At 42.8% G+C, this 19,333-nt stretch overlaps 1 protein-coding gene across 1 annotated transcript; it reads left to right on the top strand.

Moving 5' to 3' along the window:
• The first annotated feature begins 927 nt into the window (after window positions 1-927).
• dusp4 (dual specificity phosphatase 4) lies at window positions 928-19,159 on the top strand. Its single transcript, XM_008116640.3, has 4 exons — window positions 928-1,434; window positions 14,616-14,752; window positions 16,049-16,268; window positions 18,076-19,159. The coding sequence occupies exons 1-4, from the start codon at window positions 1,041-1,043 to the stop codon at window positions 18,459-18,461; spliced, it is 1,137 nt and encodes a 378-aa protein (XP_008114847.3). The 5' UTR covers window positions 928-1,040; the 3' UTR covers window positions 18,462-19,159.
• Window positions 19,160-19,333: the final 174 nt, after the last annotated feature.

Consider the following 19,333-nt stretch of genomic DNA (forward strand, 5'->3'; position numbering starts at 1 on the left):
ACAGAATGGATTGAACTCAATAAGGGGCAATTCTTAGCAGATATGGATAAACTCACAATGTTGAAATACGGGGGCTTATGTACCTTTGTTTCTTCAGGAAAGATGGGGTCAAACTTTCATCATCATTATTATTAATTAGAAGAGTGTCATCTTATAGGGAAGGTAAAGATAAAGAAAGTTTTCCCCTGACATTAAGTCCAGTCGTGTCCGACTCTGGGGGTTGGTGCTCATCTCCATTTCTAAGCCGAGGAGCCTGCATTGTCCGTAGACACCTCCAAGGTATTGTGGCCGGCATGACTGCATGGAGCGCCATTATCTTATGGGGGAAAGGATTTATTAATGGTTTCCTCTCTTTTAATGGGTGTAGAAGGTTTTGGAAATGAAACCACCAGGCAGAGAATATAAAGCCCTTAAATTAGGCATTTTAGATCTGGGTTGCTGTGAGTTTTCCGGCCTGTATGTTGCAGAAGCAATCTCTCCTGATGTTTCGCCCACATCTATGGCAGGCATCCTCAGAAGTTGTGAGGTCTGTTGGAAACTAGGCAAGTAGAGTTTATATATCTGTGGAATGTCCAGGGTGCCTGAGGAAAGTGTGAATGCTGCAATTGACCACCTTGATTAGCATTGAATGGCCTTTTAGCTTCAAAGTCTGGCTGCTTCTTGCTTGGGGGATGGATAACGACAAGTCAACAAACGCCCCAGAGAGAGACAGGCGGCTGTTTCCCTTCTTCCTCCTTCTTTTTTTATGAATGAACGCGCGCAGCTCCCATTGTGACGTCGGCGTTCCATTCACTGTCAGGGGAGGCTAGGAAGGGGCGGGCCCCTTTGGGCCCGCCCCTTCCTAGCCTCCCCTGGCAGTGAATGGAACGCCGACGTCACAATGGGGGCGTGGAGAAGCAGGAGGTGGGCGGGAGCAGGTGATATAAAGCCCCGCCCACGAGAATGCGCGCGCGGCCACCGCCACCCGCAGCAATAGCTTCATTCTTAAATCCCCTGCTGCTGTAGCTGCGTGGCTGACAACCATGCGCTAAGCTAAAGCCATGGTGGAGCCCCTGGGCGAGATGGAGTGCGGCGCGTTGCATCGCCTCCTCCTGCACTCTTCTTCTTCTTCCTCCTCTTCTTCGGGGTCCAAGTGCCTGCTGCTGGACTGCCGCCCCTTCCTGGCGCACAGCGCGGGCTTCATCCGCGGGGCGCTCAACGTGCGCTGCAACACCATCGTGCGCCGGCGGGCCAAGGGCGCCGTCAGCCTGGAGCAGATCCTGCCGGCCGAGGAGGAGGCCCGCGCGGGGCTGCGCGAGGGCCTCTACGCCGCCGTGGTGCTCTACGACGAGCGCTGCCCGCGCGCCCAGGCCCTGCGCGAGGACAGCACCCTGGCCCTGGTCCTGCGCGCGCTCCGCAGGGACGCCCAGCGCGCCCGCCTCGCTCTCCTCAAAGGTCAGCAGGAAGTTGCCGCGGCGGGGACGTCTGCCGGGAGGGATCGCGTCGCGTCCTTTGTGATGGCAGAAGCGGGTCTGACTGGACGGCCGCTGGGGTCCCCAAGTTACAAAGATAGGCTCTGTAGTTGAATATGTATGGAAGTGGGGGACAGGCACATTTTAAAGTGTAACTTCAGTCAAATATATATTACAATAGAGTCTCACTTATCCGAGCCTCGCTTATCCAACGTTCTGGATTATCCAACGCATTTTTGTAGTCGATATTTTCAATAAATTGTGATATTTTGCTGCTCAATTCGTAAATACAGTACAGTATTATATAATAAAATATAATAGTTGCATTTGTATGGAAGTCAGAACATGTTTAAGTGTAACTCCAGTCAAAATATATATTATAAGATATATGTAAGATAGATATTATATCAAATTCTCTCTCTAGTTGAATTTGTATGGAAGTCAGAACATTTTTAAGTGTAACTCCAGTCAAATATATAAGATATTATATGTAAGATAGACATTATATCAAATTCTCTCTCTCTGTCTCTCTAGTTGAATTTGTATGGAAGTCAGAACATTTTTAAGTGCAACTCCAGCCAAATATATATTATATTATATATAAGATATATATCTATATATTTAAGAACATTTACGTGTAATTCCAGCCATATATATCTTATATTATATCTAAGATATTATATCAAATAATGTATTATATAACATATAATAGTTTAACTTGCATGGAAGTCAGAACATTTTAAAGTGTAACTCCAGCCAAATATATATTATGTTATATGGAAGTCAAAACATTTTAAAATGTAATTTCAGCCAAATATATATTGCATGATATTATATGTAAGATTATATCAAATACTCTCTCTCCCTCTGTGTTTGTGTGTATGTGTATGTATATATATATATATATATATCATAATAGTTGAATTTTTATGGAAGTCAGAATATTTTTAAGTGTGACTCCAGCTATATATATATATCCTTTATGCGCATGCATGCATGCTTTGGATCGCATAGAGAAGGGTTAACACCCCATGTGGTGTTTGTTTTGATGTCTGTGCTTCTCTTCAAAAGATTTCACCTCACTTTCTGTCCCTGTGATAATTGGATGAAAAAAAATGGCTGGTTGTGAATGTGGTAAAGCTTCAATGGAGACCCCCTTTCCCCATGATAACTCCTTCAGGAGTGATTTTCCCTTCCTAAAGGGAGATTTCTCTCACTTCCTGTTGTCTCACCCTTCTCCTTCATCATCATCTTCTTTTTCCATATATTTATACCCCACTTTATCTCTCTTGCAGGAGACTCAAAGCGGTTTAACCTAAAAGCAACAGCATACAATTTAAAATATGCAACTATGCAAACATTAAAACAGGATTAAATATAAAACAGTATTTTAAAAATTCCCAGTTAAAAACAGTTAAAACACATCCAAAGTTAAAAACCACAGCACCCCTTGACTTGATATTAAAAACCATCTTTTAATATATTTGTAAGTCGGATTTTTCTAACTCCGGGTCATACGAAGGCAGGGTCCCAACTGGATTTAGCCCCAGAAAAGTGGGGCTTTGTATTGTTGTTGTTATTATTATTATTATTATTATTATTATTATTATTATTATTATTATTTATTGACCTCATCTCCTTGGAGCTCCTTGTATCTCTCAGGCCCCAATCAATATTGCCCTTTAATTCAGTTTCTGAATCCAGATCTTCTTTGAACTGGATTCTGTGGCAGTGTAGACTTACATAGACCAGTTCAAAACAAATAATCTGGATTCAGAAACTGAATTATATGGCAGTATAGATCCAGCCTGAGACTGATTTCGAAGAGGCCCCCTTGCTTCCCCCATCTTCAAACTACAGTTTAGTCTCACTTATCCAAGCCTCACTTATCCAAGTTTCTGGATTATCCAAGCCATTTTTGTGGTCAATATTTTCAATACATTGTGATATTTTGGTGCTAAATTCATAAATACAGTAATTACAACATAATATTCCTGCCTATTGAACTACTTTTTCTGTCAAATTTGTTGTATAACATGATGTTTTGGTGCTTAATTTGTAAAATCATAACCTAATTTGATGTTTAATAGGCTTTTCCTTAATCCCTCCTTATTATCCAAGATATTCACTTATCCAAGCTTTTGCCGGACCCGTTTAGCTTGGATAAGTGAGATTCTACTGTAATTGCATTATTCTGCTATCAATTTTATTTTGACCTCTGTTGTGAATTCTTTGCTTTGTTTGTTTGTTATGTTGCAAAAAAAAAAAATAGGCCACATCTTCCTGGAGAAGTAATGCAGTTTGACACTGCTCTTAACCATCAAGACTTCATACTTTGCTATTAAGGGAGTTGTAGTTTACAAGGTTTTCAGTCTTTTCTACCAGAAGAGTACTTGGGGTGCCCCCAGTGGCGCAGTGGGTTAAACCCTTGTGCCGGTAGGATTGATGACTTGAAGGTTGGGTTGCTGACCTGAAGGCTGCCGGTTCGAATCCAACCTGGGAAGGCCACGGATGAGCTCCCTCTGTCAGCTCCAGCTCAGGACATGAGAGAAGCCTCCCACAAGGATGGTAAAAACATCAAAACATCGGGGTGTTCCCTGGGCAACGTCCTTGCAGACAGCCAATTCTCTCACCGCAGAAACAACTTGCAGTTTCTCAAGTCGTTCCTGACACACACAAAAAAACACTGGGGTCTAAGTGAATTACAGGTCCCAAGATTCCCAAAGTATTGAGCCAAGGCAAATTGGTGCATTAATTAATTCTACAGTGTGGAACCAGCCCTAGAAGAGACCCTTCCCTGCCTAGGAAAAGCCTATGAAATTCATAGGAGTTGCTAGAAAGGGACAGGGGACATGAAGGCACTTGTGTTATATACACGCACATGGCTTGGCTCTTGGAAACAGTGCAAAAGGCAGATAGGGAGGCCCAGGGTATTGTATCTCTGAAGGTTGTTTCCTGCCTGGCTTCCCTTTTATAACTCTCTCTTTTTCTCCCTGCTGATGGTGACCTTTTGAACTGCCAAACATCCTGGCTGGTGTGGAAGTGAAGGGGAGGACTGGGGGATGCTGCCGCCCCATTCCGCCCCATTGTTCCCTGGAGGGCCTCCTCCGGGGACAGCAGGAACCATTGAGTCCATTTATAGCCCTCCTTCCCACTGTCCCTAGGTTGAATGCATGCATGTGCCAGGCAGAACAAAACCTTGTGCTGATTTGTATTTTGTTGTGACTCAGATGTTTTTGTAGCCATGTGTTCTGAATGCCACAGAAAAGCGCAAAAAGGAGAGCTTTTCTGTGGCATCTCTTTTTTCCTCCCAGGTTGTGTTTACTTTTTAAAAAATGAGGCGGAAGTAGTACGAAGTTTGGAAATGGACCAATAAAAGTTAGCATTTGCTCTAGAGCAGTGATGGCCAACCTATGACACGAGTGTCAGCACTGATATGCCTAGCCATTTTTGCTGCCGCATGCAGATTGATTGGATGACTATGTCTTTTGTGGCCAAATTTGGTGTGATTTGGTGTGATTACATTTTTATATATATATAATATCATTCTATTATTCTATTATTATTGTAGTATATTATCATATTACAGTAGAGTCTCACTTATCCAAGCTAAACGGGTCAGCAGAAGCTTGGATAAGCAAATATCTTGGATAATAAGGAGGGATTAAGGAAAAGCCTATTAAACATCAAATTAGGTTATGATTTTACAAATTAAGCGCCAAAACATCATGTTTTAGAACAAATTTGACAGAAAAAGCAGTTCAATATGCAGTAATGTTATGTTGTAATTACTGTATTTACGAATTTAGCACCAAAATATCATGATATATTGAAAACATTGACTACAAAAATGGCTTGGATAATCCAGAAACTTGGATAAGCGAGGCTTGGATAAGTGAGACTTATATATTATACTAGCTGTGCCCGGCCACGCATTGCTGTGGCAAAGTATGGTGATATGGGAAATGAAGTATTGAGGAATTGGTGGTAGTTAAGGTAAAGGGTAAAGGTTTTACCTTACATTAAGTCCATTATAAATGGGTTATATAGCTGTGTGGAAGAGCCTTGAGTCTACACTGCCATATAATCCAGTTAAAATCAGATAATCTGTGTTTTATAGGCAGTGTGGAAGAGGCCTAAGTGAGGCCTAACTATGCCTGTCCCCTGGGCTGAGTGGGTTGCTAGGAGACCAGCTTAGCCTTCTAACTGGCAGCAATTGGATAAAAACAATTATTCTTCTCCCTCTAATTAGGACTTTATTTTTCTTTTCTTTTAGTTGTATGAATGTAGAGGCATGGATGAGGGGTTGTGCTGCCAAGTTTAGTGTTTCTGGGATGTGTAGTTTTGTTGTTTTGTCCTAGGCCGAAATTTCATTACCCTTTTATATATATAGATATATATATAATAATAATAATAATAATAATAATAATTATATCATTCTATTATTATTCTATTATTATTGTAGTATATTATCATATTACTATTATATTATTATTATATTATTCATGGCTACATTGAAACTAGAAGAGAGAAGTAAGCATGGAAACTGCAAGAGGTACCATAGATTGTTGTATATGGAAATAATGGTAGTAAAAAGTTTTTGATTTATTAAATACAGTTATATTTTACAATTATACATTTTTGTTATTTAAACTATACATATTGTGAAATTATGGTTTTTTTCTTGGAAGTGACACACCACCCAAGTCATGCTAGGTTTTTTGGTGAATTTTGACACACCAAGTGCAAAAGGTTGCATTGCTATAGAGACTAGGACTCAATTGAGAAATGGGTTCAAATGACAGGAAAGGAGATTCCACCTGAATATTAGGCCCTTTTCTCAGTCCCACCTCCATCTCAAGCTCAGTTGATGGGTTTTATATGCTTTAAATGATGTTTAATACTGTTATAATACTTGTGTATTTGTATACTTAAAGTTGTATTGCAATGCTTTTAGTTGTGAGCCACTTGGAGTCTCCGTATGGCGAGAAAAAGTGGGATAATAATAATAATACCCACAGTTGAAGTTTATTCCCATCTGTGGTGTTAAAAAAGATAACAAAGAGCCCTTCTACACAGCTGTATAAAATCCAGATTATCTGCTTTGAACTGGATTATCTGGCAGTGTGGATTCAGAAAATCCAGTTCAAAGCAGATAATGTTGATTTATCTGTCCTGATATTCTGGATTATGTAGCAATGTAGAAGGGTCCTAAATCCCAGTCTTTCTTAAAATTAGTCAAGGATTTCTCCTTAATGTGTATTGTCCTTTTGTCCGTCTCCGTTTACTCACAAATCTTTGTAAGCCATTTTTTTTGCGTTTTTTCCCCCATCTCTGGGCATAGATGATTCTCATTGTAATCATCATATATAGTTGTAATCTTCCATGTTTCCTTTCTGGTTGATCGGCTGGCAGCATTTCTGTAGACTAAACTTCTTTCCAGCCCTTTTACAGCAATGATAACAGTGAAAGAGGCTTTAGATGCGAAAGTGGCCTCTCAAGTTGTGAGATTGGAAGTGCTACTTTTTGGATGACAGTTCCCAGAAGCCCCCTTCCCATAAAGGGGTTTTTTAAGAGCTGTAATCCAAAAGGTAACTTTCCCAAGTTTTGACAAATTGATTCTTTCTCCTTTAAAAATTGGCTAAACAAATGTTCACTTAGGAACCTGAAACATCTTAAGATAAGTAGTGGTCAGAAAATAAAAGTCTACTGCTGCGCTAGTAGTCCAGAGACTGGGTTGCTTTGAGTTTTCCAGGCTGTATGGCCATGTTCCAGAAGCATTCTTTCCTGACGTGATGTTTCACTCACATCTATGACAGGCATCCTCAGAGGTTGTGAAGTCCGTTGGAAACTAGGCAAGTGGGGTTTATATATCTGTGGAAGTTTCAGGGTGGGAGAAAGAACTCTTGACTGCTTGAGGCAAATGTGAATGTTGTAATTGGCTACCTTGATTAGCAGTGAATAGCTTTGCAGCTTCAAAACCTGGCTGCCTCCTGCCTGGGGGAATCCTTGCTGGGAGGTCTTAGCTGGCCCTGATTGTTTCCTGGCTGGAATTCCCGTGTTTTCTGAGTGTTGTTCTATATTTACTGTCCTGATTTTAGAGTTTTAAAATACTGGTATCCATAGGGTTGTGGTGTGTTTCCCGGGCTGTATGGCCATGTTTCAGAAGCATTCTCTCCTGGCGTTTCGTCCACATCTTTGGCAGGCATTCCCAGAGGTTGTGAGTTATATGGGAAAACTAAGAAAGGAAGGTTTATATATCTGTGGCAGGTCCAGGGTGGGAGAAGAACTCTTGTCAGTTGGAGGCCAGTGTGAATGTTGTAATTAATTATCTTAATTAGCATTGAATAGCTTCATCTTTTGGCTTCGGCAATACACTGTTAGCCATATTTTGTTCATTTTCATGGTTTCCTCCTTTCTGTTGAAATTGTCCCCATGCTTGTGGATTTCAACGGCTTCTCTTGTGTAGTCTGACATGGTGGTTGTTAAGAGTGGTCCAGCATTTCTGTGTTCTCAAATAATATGCTGTGTCCAGGTTGGTTCATCAAGTGCTGTGGTATGGCTGATTTCTCTGGTTGAATCAGTCTGCAGTGCCTTTCATGTTCCTTGATTCATGTTTGGGCAATGCTGCATTTGGTGGTCCCTATGTAGACTTGTCCACAGCTGTATACGATAGACTCCTGCAGAGGTGAGAGGATCCCTCTTGTCCTTTACCAAACGTAGTATTTGTTGTATTTTCTTAGTGGGTCTGTAGATAGTTTGTATGTTGTGTTTCTTCATCAACAGTGGTTCCCTTGATGTAAACCAGTGGTTCTCAACCTGTGGGTCCCCAGATGTTTTGACCTTCAAAATTGAGATGAGCAGCAACCCGCAGAGTCGGTCACAACTAGACTTAATGTCAGGGGAAAACCTTTACCTTTATTATATATAGCAATGGTTCTCAATTTGTGGGTTCCCAGATGTTTTGGCCTTCAACTCCCAGAAATCCTAACAGCTGGTACACTGGCTGGGGTTTCTGGTAGTAATAATAATAATAATAATAATAATAATAATAATAATAATAATAATAAAACTTTATTTATACCCCGCCACCATCTCCCCAATGGGGACTCGGAGCGGCTTACATGGGGCCACGCCCAGAACAATACAATATAAACAGCATATAAAAGAACAGCACAACACAATACAATAAACAATACAGTAAATAATAAAAAAGGAGACAATAAAAACAAGGGCAGACCACATGAACATTAAGTTAAAACTCGGGGTGAGAAAGACATAAAAATAAAAACCACAGCAAACAGGGTCATAAGGGAGTGGGGTATTCTGGAGGATAGATATTAGGGGGAGCAACGGAAAAGAAATATAAAATGGTTACTCTCCAAAAGCGCAGCGAAAGAACCATGTTTTCAAGTCTTTCTTGAAGGCTGCTAGTGTGGGGGCTTGCCTAATCTCCGCGGGCAGAGAATTCCACAATCGGGGGGCCACAGCAGAAAAGGCCCTCTCCCTTGTTCCCACAAGGCGGGTCTGGGATATCGGGAGTGGGGACAGGAAAGCTTCCCCTGATGAGCGAAGGGATCGTGTAGGCTTGTGGTAGGAGATACGGTCACGAAGGTAGGTGGGTCCCAAACCGTTTAGGGCTTTATATGTGATGGTATACACCTTGAATCGGGACCGGAAAATAAAAGGCAGCCAGTGGAGCTCCTTGAACAGGGGAGTAGATCTCTCCCTGTAACTTGCCCCCGTAATTAACCTGGCAGCCGAGCGCTGGACCAATTGTAGTTTCCGGGCCGTCTTCAAGGGAAGCCCCACGTAGAGCGCATTACAGTAGTCCAGTCTACAGGTAACTAAGGCATGCACCACCGTGGTCAAGTCAGACTTCACGAGGTATGGTCGCAGTTGGCGCACAAGTTTGAGTTGTGCGAAGGCCCTCCCGGCCACCGCCGACACCTGCGCCTCAAGCATCAGCGCTGAGTCCAGGAGGACCCCCAAACTGCAGACCTGTGATTTCAGGGGGAGTGCAACCCCGTCCAGCACAGGTTGCCACCCAATACCCCGATCCGACGCGCGACTGACCAGGAGGGCCTCTGTCTTGTCAGGATTGATCCTCAGCTTGTTCCTCCTCATCCAGTCCGCCACAGCGGCCAGGCACTGGTTCAGCATCCGAGGGGCTTCCTTGGAGTCAGATGGGAACGAGTAGTGGATTTGCGTGTCATCTGCGTAGAGATGGCAACACCCTCCAAAACTCCGGATGACCTCTCCCAGCGGTTTCATGTAGATGTTAAATAGCATGGGGGATAGAATAGACCCTTGTGGGACCCCACAGGTCAATGGCCAGGGGTCCGAGCAGGTGTCCCCCAGCTTCACCATCTGGGAACGACCCTCCAGGAAGGACTGGAGCCACAGCAGAACCGTGCCACCGAGCCCCATCCCAGAGAGCCTCCCCAGAAGGATACCATGGTCGATGGTATCGAAAGCCGCTGAGATGTCCAAGAGAACCAGCAGGGTCACACTCCCCCTGTCCAATTCCCTGCGGAGGTCATCCACCAAGGCGACCAAAGCCGTCTCAGTACTGTGCCCAGGCCTGAAGCCAGACTGCGAGCGGTCCAGAAAATCAGTGTCATCGAGGAACTCCTGGAGCTGCGTGGCAACCACCCGCTCCAGAACCTTGCCCAAAAATGGGAGGTTGGAAATTGGTCTGTAGTTGTTACATACAGATGGGTCTAAAGAGGTCTTTTTTAGTAATGGTTTTACTACTGCCTGCTTAAAGCAGGATGGAACTGACCCCTGACCCAAGGAGGCATTTATAATAGCCACAAACCAATCCAACAACCCATCTTTGGCCAGCTTAACCAGCCAAGAAGGACAAGGATCCAGAGCGCAAGTGGTCGCCCTCACAGACCCAAGAATCCCCTCCACGTCATCAGGGGAGGCCAAAACACCTGGGGACCCACAGGTTTAGAACCACTGATGTAAACTCACATCAACCCAGTGATTCAGACCATGAAAGCCTTTGACAACACATAGTTCAGCGACTCTTCCTTGCCATCCCATGCTTGCTCAAGGCTTCTGAGTGACACCTAATGACTATATTTATCTTCCAAGGTTACAAAGCAATCCAATAAAAATATGTGGCATGTATGCAAATACTGTAACCAGACATTTCTTCATTGCTTTCTCTGCATTCGTACTTTATACCACCGAAGAAGAGGGAAGCTGATTTCCTCTCTGACATTTAAAATGGAAATCTTTGAGCATGTGGTCCAGCTGCCTAGGTGTCTTGCATTGCTCTGTCCATTGCAAAGCTGGGAGTGTTCTAAATGAATTCTTGTTCCTGTCAAATCAGATTGAAATATTTTAAAGCATTTACACTTTAAGGGGATAATCAAATACTTTTATTTATTATCCCCCAGTGGCGTAGCTGGTTAAACCGCTCAGCTGCTGAACTTGCTGACCGAAAGATCAGTGGTTCAGATCCGGAGAGCAGGGGGAGCTCCCACTGTTAGACACAGCTTCTGCCAATCTAGCAGTTTGAAAACATGCAAATGTGAGTAGATCAATAGGTACCGCTCTTGTGGGAAGGTAAGGGCACTCCATGCAATCATGCCGGCTTGCTTTTCACACTCTGCATTCTCAAGTTAAATCTACTCTCCCTTGAAATCTTCCCAAGGTCTTTTCTCAAGGGAACTGGTACCTTTAGTTTCCCCTGTTGCCTGGGAAGGATTTGAGGAATTCCATACATCAGCCTCATCTGCTTGCCTGAACACTCACAGATGCCTCATTTTGGAACCCATCATCCCCCCTCAGCCTCTGAATATTCAGAAAAATCCTCTGATGCTTGCCAGACTACAAGAGAAAGGAACCAAACTAACCTGTGTCTATACTCTCTTCTTGTACTGAAAGACTCTGCAACTTAGGGTCTTCTATTGATAATTTATTTCTGGTCCCTGTTGTTTCTGTGATGCTTTGTGACACAGGAGAGAAAGGATCTTTTAAAATGAAGCCTGCTGATCTATGAGGACTTCTTATTTAAATAAGAGAAATTTTTAAAATTGCCTCTGCCATTGGGAATGCCACTCAGGTCCATCAAAATTTGATCATTTAACCAAGGAAAGTTTTGCTGCTCTCATGAACAGTTGTAGTATTACCCAGCTCAATCAAAAATAATATTTTCTTGGTGTCTTGGTTTTAGGCCTGTTCCTGGGCTTACTTGGGGCACTGTTTCAGAAAATTATATTGGATAGAGCACATCAGCTCTGGTTTATTAGATATGGCTATCATGATTTCTTATGGTCAAGCAGATGAAGACTGATAGATGGCATATGTTCTGTATCTCAAAACCTAGAATGGCTAGTCGGAAACCTGTGCCATTTTTGGAATAAGAAGGTAAAATATACCCTGAAACATGTCTAACACTGGAGGCACCAAAATGTGTGCTGGCCAGTGTTCATCTTAATCTGAGTTATATTCTACATACTGTCACCAAGACATTATACTTTTAAGTGCCTTCCAGGCAATGCTCGCTGAAAAGGCCCGAAAGTGTTATCTTCTGATGAAATGACAGTTAGTCCATTTGGCCTAGTTTGCAAAATGTATTTATGGTGCAGAAATTCAGTTTGTCTCAGGGCAGAATAGTCAGTGTCTGCTTGTATGAAAAAAATTCTCTTCCTTCCATCCTGCTGCATCTTGCACCCTTAAGTCTGTTTAACAAGGTCCCTAAACTTCCAAAGAAGAGTTTGGGTATGTGCATGGAACTTCTTTTGTGTGTATGTGTGGCAATAACTGGTGCATTGATTAGACAGAGGCAGTGTTGTCTTTTGAAACTTTGGAGCATAATATTACAAAGTCTCTTTTGCTTTGTAAATGAAAGTTAGCATGATGTAGTCGTGGCATGAGTGCTGGGTTACAACTCTGGAGGTCAGCTGGGTTACAACTTTGGAGTGCTGCCCAGCCATGAAAATCTACCTTGAGCAAGTCACATTCTCTCAGCCTCAGAAGGAGGCAAAAGCAAATCCCATGAACAAATCTTGTTAAGATTTGGAATATGAAATGTTCTTTCTGTTATCTCCAAGGTTCACAACCAAACAGGAATTTCTTGCCAGCAACAAGAAGCAAAATGCTTTTGTGTATAATTTAAACCTACAATCTAATGTACTTGATTTGTTCAACTTCATACTAAAGTGTATAGGTTTGTTGTTGAATTGTTCCATTGGTTTTGATGAACCTGAAGGTTGGTTCCAGTAAACATAAGTGGAGCTGATTTCTGCTTAAGCAGGTGGAACTAAACAGGGTTAGCTCTGGTGAGTATTTGGGTGGGAGACTGCCACTGATGACCAGGTGCTATAGGCTACACCTCAGAAGAAAGAACTCGCAAAAGATGCAAAGACCCTGGCTCGACAGCAGTACGTGTGAAAAAGATCTTGGTGTCCTTGTGGACAACAAGTTAAACATGAGCCAAAAGTGTAATGTGGTGGCTAAAAAAGCCAGTGGGATTTTGGCCTGCATAAATGGGAGTCTAGTGTCTAGATCCAGGGAAGTCATGACCACATCTGGAATACTCTGTCCAATTCTGGATACCGCAATTGAAGGGAGATGTTGACAAGCTGGAAAGTGTCCAGAGGAGGGCGACTAAAATGATCAAGAGTCTGGAGAACAGCCATATGAGGAGCGGCTTAAAGAGCTGGGCATGTTTAGTCTGCAAAAGTGAAGGCTGAGAGGAGACATGGTGAGGGCCATGTATAAATATGTGAAGGGGTCATAGGGAGGAGGGAGCAAGCTTGTTTTCTGCTGCCCTGGAGACTAGGACACGGAACAGTGGCTTCAAACTACAGGAAAGGATATTCCATCTGAACATTAGGAAGAACTTCTTAACTGTGAGAGCTGTTCAGCAGTGGAACTCTCTGCCTCGGAGTGTGGTGGAGGCTCCTTCTTTGGAGGCTATTAAGAAGAGGCTGGATCTGCCAGGAGTGCTTTGAATGCGATTTCCCTGCTTCTTGTCAGGGGGTTGGACTGGATGGCCCACAAGGTCTCTTCCAACTCTATGATTCTAAAACTGAGTTATTATTTGCCTGAGAAAACCTTATGAAATTCTTGGGGTCACCGTAAGTCAGCAGGCTATTTGAAGGCGCATATGCACACATATGGGTGGTGATTGGACTTCTGTTCCTACAAATTGGCATTTCATTTCTTGACATACATTTCAATCCCACACACAGGCCATGGGTGAAAGTGGTAAAAATTAGATGGCAGGGAAATTCATGGGCACGGTCAGATGTCCAACATGCTGTAGTTTGAGTAGGCCTCATTTTGCCAACCTCGAGTTTCAGCTAGCCTAAAATTGTTTGGCAGCTACAACAGCTCACATGCTAAACACAGAGGCAACCAAACTCTGAAGGTAGTCATGAAAATGTGTGACATCTGCTTCTACATGGGGCTGCCTCTTCATAGTTGCAGAGCATGAGAGCCCCAGTGTTGGGGATCAAATATTGTTTCAGAGGGTTCTGGCTTGGTTTTTGAGTGTCCCTTAAAAATTGTTGAATAGTTTTTGCCCTCCTCTGTTTGGTTCAAATTTGGGAGATGTTCCCGGGATGTGCTTTTGATTTGCAGTGCTGTTTCTGTTGTGCTCACATCATTTTTGCATCTATTTTGTTTTGTTAATGACTACCACAGGTGCCTTCACTTACAGCAACTTCTTACTAATCGTATTTGGAGTCTGCTAGGTCATGTGTATTGACAACATCTCAGAAACGTAATTACGATTTGCATGATGCTGGGCCACAAGCTCTTTTTTCTATCAACTGAACTGCTGAATCAAATAGGCAATATGCTAGAAGGGTTTTTGATTCTGCTGCTTGCATTCATCTTCATTTTTTACTTCCATTTGTTGAGTTTACGTGATATTGGAGGACTCTTCTCAGCTCTTTGGTTTGTGTTTTGAGTTGATACCACATTTGAGCTGCTTGCCTAAACCCGGTTTTGACTTCAAGCTGGAGATTATTTTTGTTCTTTACAGAAAAGTCACAGGCTGGAGGAGATGGTGGGAGTTACAGAGACCTGTAAATACCTAACCTAGTTGACCAGGATCATGTGTGTTACCACAGAGTATTTTGCGGCTGTCTAACACAGTGCTGCAGTGTAATATGTTGCAATTATTCCTACTTTCAGGTGGCTATGAGCGATTCCATGCCGAATATCCAGAACTCTGTACAAAGATGAAATCACCTGTTGCTGCTTCCTCGCCAGCTGCCATTGAACGTCTTGAGCATAGCTGGAGTTCCTGTGGGACACCGCAGTACGATCAGGTTGGTTTCCAGTAATTCTCCTCATTTAAACCTAAAGCTGTTCTCAAACACTAAGAATAGGAATAGGCAAGTGTGAATGTTGCAGTTGGCCACCTTGATTAGCATCGAATGGCCTTGCAGCTTCAAAGCCTGGCTCAATCCTTTGTTGGGAGGTGTTAGCTGGCCCTAATCCAACAAATGCTATGTTCAGCAAAGGACAAGAGGGATCCTCTCATCTCTGCAGGAGTCTACCGTATACCATGCAGCTATGGACAAGTCTACCTAGGGACCACCAAATGCAGCATTGCCCAAACATGAATCAAGAAACATGAAAGGCACTGCAGACTAATTCAGAGTGTTCTTTATTTACTGTTATTTTAGAGTTTTTTTAATACCAGTAGCCAGATTTTGTTCATTTTCATAATTTCCTCCTTTCTGTTGAAATTATCCATATGCTTGTGGATTTCAATGTCTTCTCTATGTAGTCTGACATGGTAGTTGTTAAGAGTGGTCCAGCATTTCTGTGTTCTCAAATAATATACTGTATCCATGTTGGTTCATCAAGTGCTCTGCTATGGCTGACTTCTCTGGTTGAGTTATTCTGCAGTGCCTTTCATGTTCCTTGATTCGTGTTTGGGCATCGCTGCGTTTGGTGGACCCTATGTAGACTTGTCCAAAGCTACATGGTATATGATAGAGTCCTACAGAGGTGAGAGGATCCCTCTTGTACTTTGCTGAATGTAGCATTTGTTGGATTTTCTTAGTGGGTCTTTAGTGTTGTTTTCCAGAGAGTGCTGGTGCCTTTATGGCATTGAGTCATGGAGGGTAAATAATAAAAAAATTCCTTGCTTTTCCACCAGCTTATCCATAAAAGGTAAAGGATTTCCCCTGACGTTAAGTCTAGTCGTGACCGACTGGGGGTTGGTGCTCATCTACATTTCTAAGCCGAAGAGCCGGCGTTGTCCGTAGACACCTCCAAGGTCATGTGGCCGGCATGACTGCATGGAGTTTATCCATATGAGCTCTCAAAATGGGCAGATTGTCTTATTGTTTATAATACAAGATGGACACATACCTCAGCATTTCTTGTCCCAGCAAACGGCCTTGCTGCTGAATTTTAGATTTCTTTTTCAGCTTCTACAAAACATCCTAAAAATGTTCTTAGCAAAAGCCCTCCTTGAAAGAAAAATGAGGAAAGGGGACAGCACTGTAGCTCTTTCATCTGATTTTTTCCCCAAGTTTCTTCTCACCCAGAAACTCCTATATCCCTCTTTGTCTCATAGTGATGTCTGTTTCTGTCTTCCTTCCCATGATCAGGGTGGCCCAGTGGAAATCCTTCCTTTCCTCTTCCTCGGCAGCGCTCATCACGCCGCTAGGAGGGACATGCTGGATGCGTTGGGGATTACAGCTTTGTTGAATGTCTCGTCAGACTGCCCAAACCACTTTGAAGGACACTTTCAGTACAAATGTATTCCGGTGGAAGATAACCACAAGACTGACATCAGCTCCTGGTTCATGGAAGCAATTGAATACATTGGTACGTGTGAACCTTTTCGGGCTAAAGCTTGGATGGCGGGGGAATCCAGTTCTGAATTCTGAAGCAAATGAGTCCTAGAGGAAGATCTTAAAGCAGGTCTCTTCAACTTGTGGCTCTCCAGATGTTTGGCCCCTCAACTTTGACAAGCTGCTTAGGACTTTTAGGAGTTAGAGGCCCACACAGCTGGAGGGCCGGAGGTTGAAGACACCTGCCTTAAAGTAAGCCTTCATCTCACGCTAAGCTACACCTTGTGGTTCACTTTGGGCTGAGTAAGTCATTTGTGTATCTTCCTACCTGGGCCCATTCCCTTCCAGCAGGCCATGGCACCTGGACATGCTCACAATACAGCTTTTATACCTTTATTTGCTTATAGTGGAAGCCACCGAGCCCCATTATATGTATGCAACATGGTATTATGTAATACAAAATGTACCCACTTTCTGCCTAAGCACCTGCTTTTTGTAATGAAATCCCTAGGTCTAGTCTCTCTTGCTTTCAGGTGGGAATTACTAAGTAATGTTTGAATTACGCTGTGCATTGTGGTCCCAACTCTGATCAGACTTGAGTTAAAATTGGAGGCATAGAAGAATTTGATTTCCCTCCCCTCTATCCTTTCCCTTTTCTGCTTTGGCTGGAACAGAAAGAGAAACCTCTGCCCAGATGCCTGGTGCATTGCTATGGCAACAGGACCACTGGGGAAAACATTATTTGAGAACTACTGGCACCTGACAATAGTCTTGGGAAATACATTTCCCAGAGCTGCTGGTGCATGTCACATAAATGTAGCCGTGTGGCATGTGTCTGTGGGTCAGCATTAGGTTCCAAATAATGTGCATAAATGAAGCAGTTTCCCATTTAGAAGCCTGATGAAAGAAGTGTTTAGCATTGCTTACTATTGCTATAGCTCCTGCAGCATGAATGGTTTTTGCAAAACAGTAGACAGGCAGCAGATTCCCTAGAGCTACTTTGCATATGTATGTTTATCTTGCATTATTCCCGTGGCATCAAATGAAGGGGCGATTTCCATCTGTGAAGGAGTTGCCACACATTGATGCTTAAATCAAAGACCATTCGTAAAAGATATTTGGTTTTTGCATTGAACCGAGAAGCATAATTAGGTTGTGCACTCCAACAATAATAGAGTGCAAATGAAATAATTGTTAATATTTATACCTAGCTATTGACAAAGCTGTGTGGTCCCTAGTTTATATAACAACAACAACTTTATTTTTATATCCCTCCTCCATCTCCCCGAAGAGACTTGGGGCAGCTTACATGGGGACAAGCCCAACATCAACAAAAGTTAAAACACAATCCATGAATTAAAACAATATGATAAAATAAATATAAAACAATATAAAACGCATCAAATGCTTTAAAAACCTAGACATAAAATAAAATAGTTTCATTGGACAACAAAAATTGAATTCTGACACCTGTGCAGGTCGATAATTCGGCATGCATGTCTGTATATGCACGTCTGTAGTAATAAATAATAATAATAATAATAATGATGGTGATGATTAATAATAATAATAATACTTTTGAAGAACTAAAGTTCAGTGCATCTCTTACTATTGGCAGAGAAATCAAACACATTTCTGAGCATTGTTCACACACTGTTGAGACTATCTCAATAATGGGAGTAAATTGGCTTCAAAAACTCACAGAACTACCCTGAGAAGTATGAATGATTTTAACGGCTGGTGATGTGTGACCACAAAGCCTAGGTTACAGTCAGATTTCTCTGGCCTTGCCTTTACCTGTTGTGTATGCTGATGCTTTGGCTCTGCTGTGCTCTTCCCAGATTCTGTGAAGATGTGCCAAGGCCGGGTTCTTGTGCACTGCCAAGCTGGCATCTCCCGATCGGCCACCATCTGCTTAGCTTACCTGATCATGAAGAAGCGTGTGAAACTCGAGGAGGCCTTTGAGTTTGTCAAGCAACGCCGGAGCATCATCTCTCCCAACTTCAGCTTCATGGGACAGCTTCTTCAGTTTGAGTCCCAGGTACTGGCTACTTCGTGTGCCGCTGAGGCTGCCAGCCCCTCGGGAACACTAAGAGAGAGAGGGAAGACCACTTCCACTCCGACTTCCCAGTTTGTCTTCAGCTTCCCTGTCTCCGTGGCCATGTGTTCAACTCCCGGCAGCCTTCCGTATCTTCACAGCCCCATCACCACCTCTCCCACTTGCTAGACTGGCCTCCAAGGGTTGCACCCTGGGATAAGGAACAAAATCCTGCAAGCCTGTTGGCCACTATTAAAGGCAATAACAAAATGACTCTGCCTATCTTGCAGCCAGACAGAATCTATCCAAAGACAGAGCAATAATGGCTGCACTGCAGCTGGAAATGAACCTTTGGGAGCTGGGGAGATGGAGGGTCCAGAATGCCTCCTCCGGGCAAGATGTCTTACCTCATTTTTAATATATGTATAAATAATATAAAAAATGTTGTGAAATTTTAATAGTTTTTTAGAATTAGCTCTATGTGTCAATCTGTCTGTCCATTGGGGTTAGGGAATGAAAGATAATTGCCTTGTTGGAACTGGAGAAAGTTTTGAAAATTGCCAAAGCAGTTGCATGTCATTATGTTCTCCTGAGCCTGGGCGTGTGCATGAGAGAACGGTAGGTTGTGCGTGTGTAAATTGGGATGTACTCCTATGTCTGGAACGGTTGGTTGTCAACGCGTTGCTGACTGCAGCTTCAGCTGGATTGGGGCCACTGTTTCCCAAAGTGCCTGGTTTTTGATTTCTTGGTGGATTGTGTTACAGATTCTAAACTGCCACTGTTTTTAAACAAATGAGAAAACGTAAGAATTTTATGGTAAGACAATTGTCAGATTTCATAAATGCATCTGTTGAAGCTCTGATTAAAGCCAATCAGATCAAAAACTGGTTCTGTTTTGTTTTGTTTTGTTTTGTAACTGATCAAGATAAGCAAGACTTTTTCTGGAGGCACCAGAAAATGCAAGGATAGAGATGGAATTTCTACTCTGCATCACCACGGGGAATTCTTCACAATTCACATTTGTAAAAGCAGTAGGCTTCAGCATGCTTTTGGGAAATGCC

This window comes from Anolis carolinensis, chromosome 2 (assembly GCF_035594765.1).
Source record: "Anolis carolinensis isolate JA03-04 chromosome 2, rAnoCar3.1.pri, whole genome shotgun sequence".
In the NCBI taxonomy this organism is placed as follows: Eukaryota; Metazoa; Chordata; class Lepidosauria; order Squamata; family Dactyloidae; genus Anolis; species Anolis carolinensis.

What these genes read in the sequence shown, in the direction of transcription:
- dusp4 (XM_008116640.3), top strand. Translation starts at nt 1,041, where the DNA reads ATGGTGGAGCCCCTGGGCGAGATGGAGTGCGGCGCGTTGCATCGCCTC. An exon ending in CCGCCTCGCTCTCCTCAAAG is followed by an intron (nt 1,435 to 14,615) that starts GTCAGCAGGAAG and finishes TCCTACTTTCAG; the next exon opens with GTGGCTATGAGCGATTCCAT. An exon ending in GGACACCGCAGTACGATCAG is followed by an intron (nt 14,753 to 16,048) that starts GTTGGTTTCCAG and finishes TCCCATGATCAG; the next exon opens with GGTGGCCCAGTGGAAATCCT.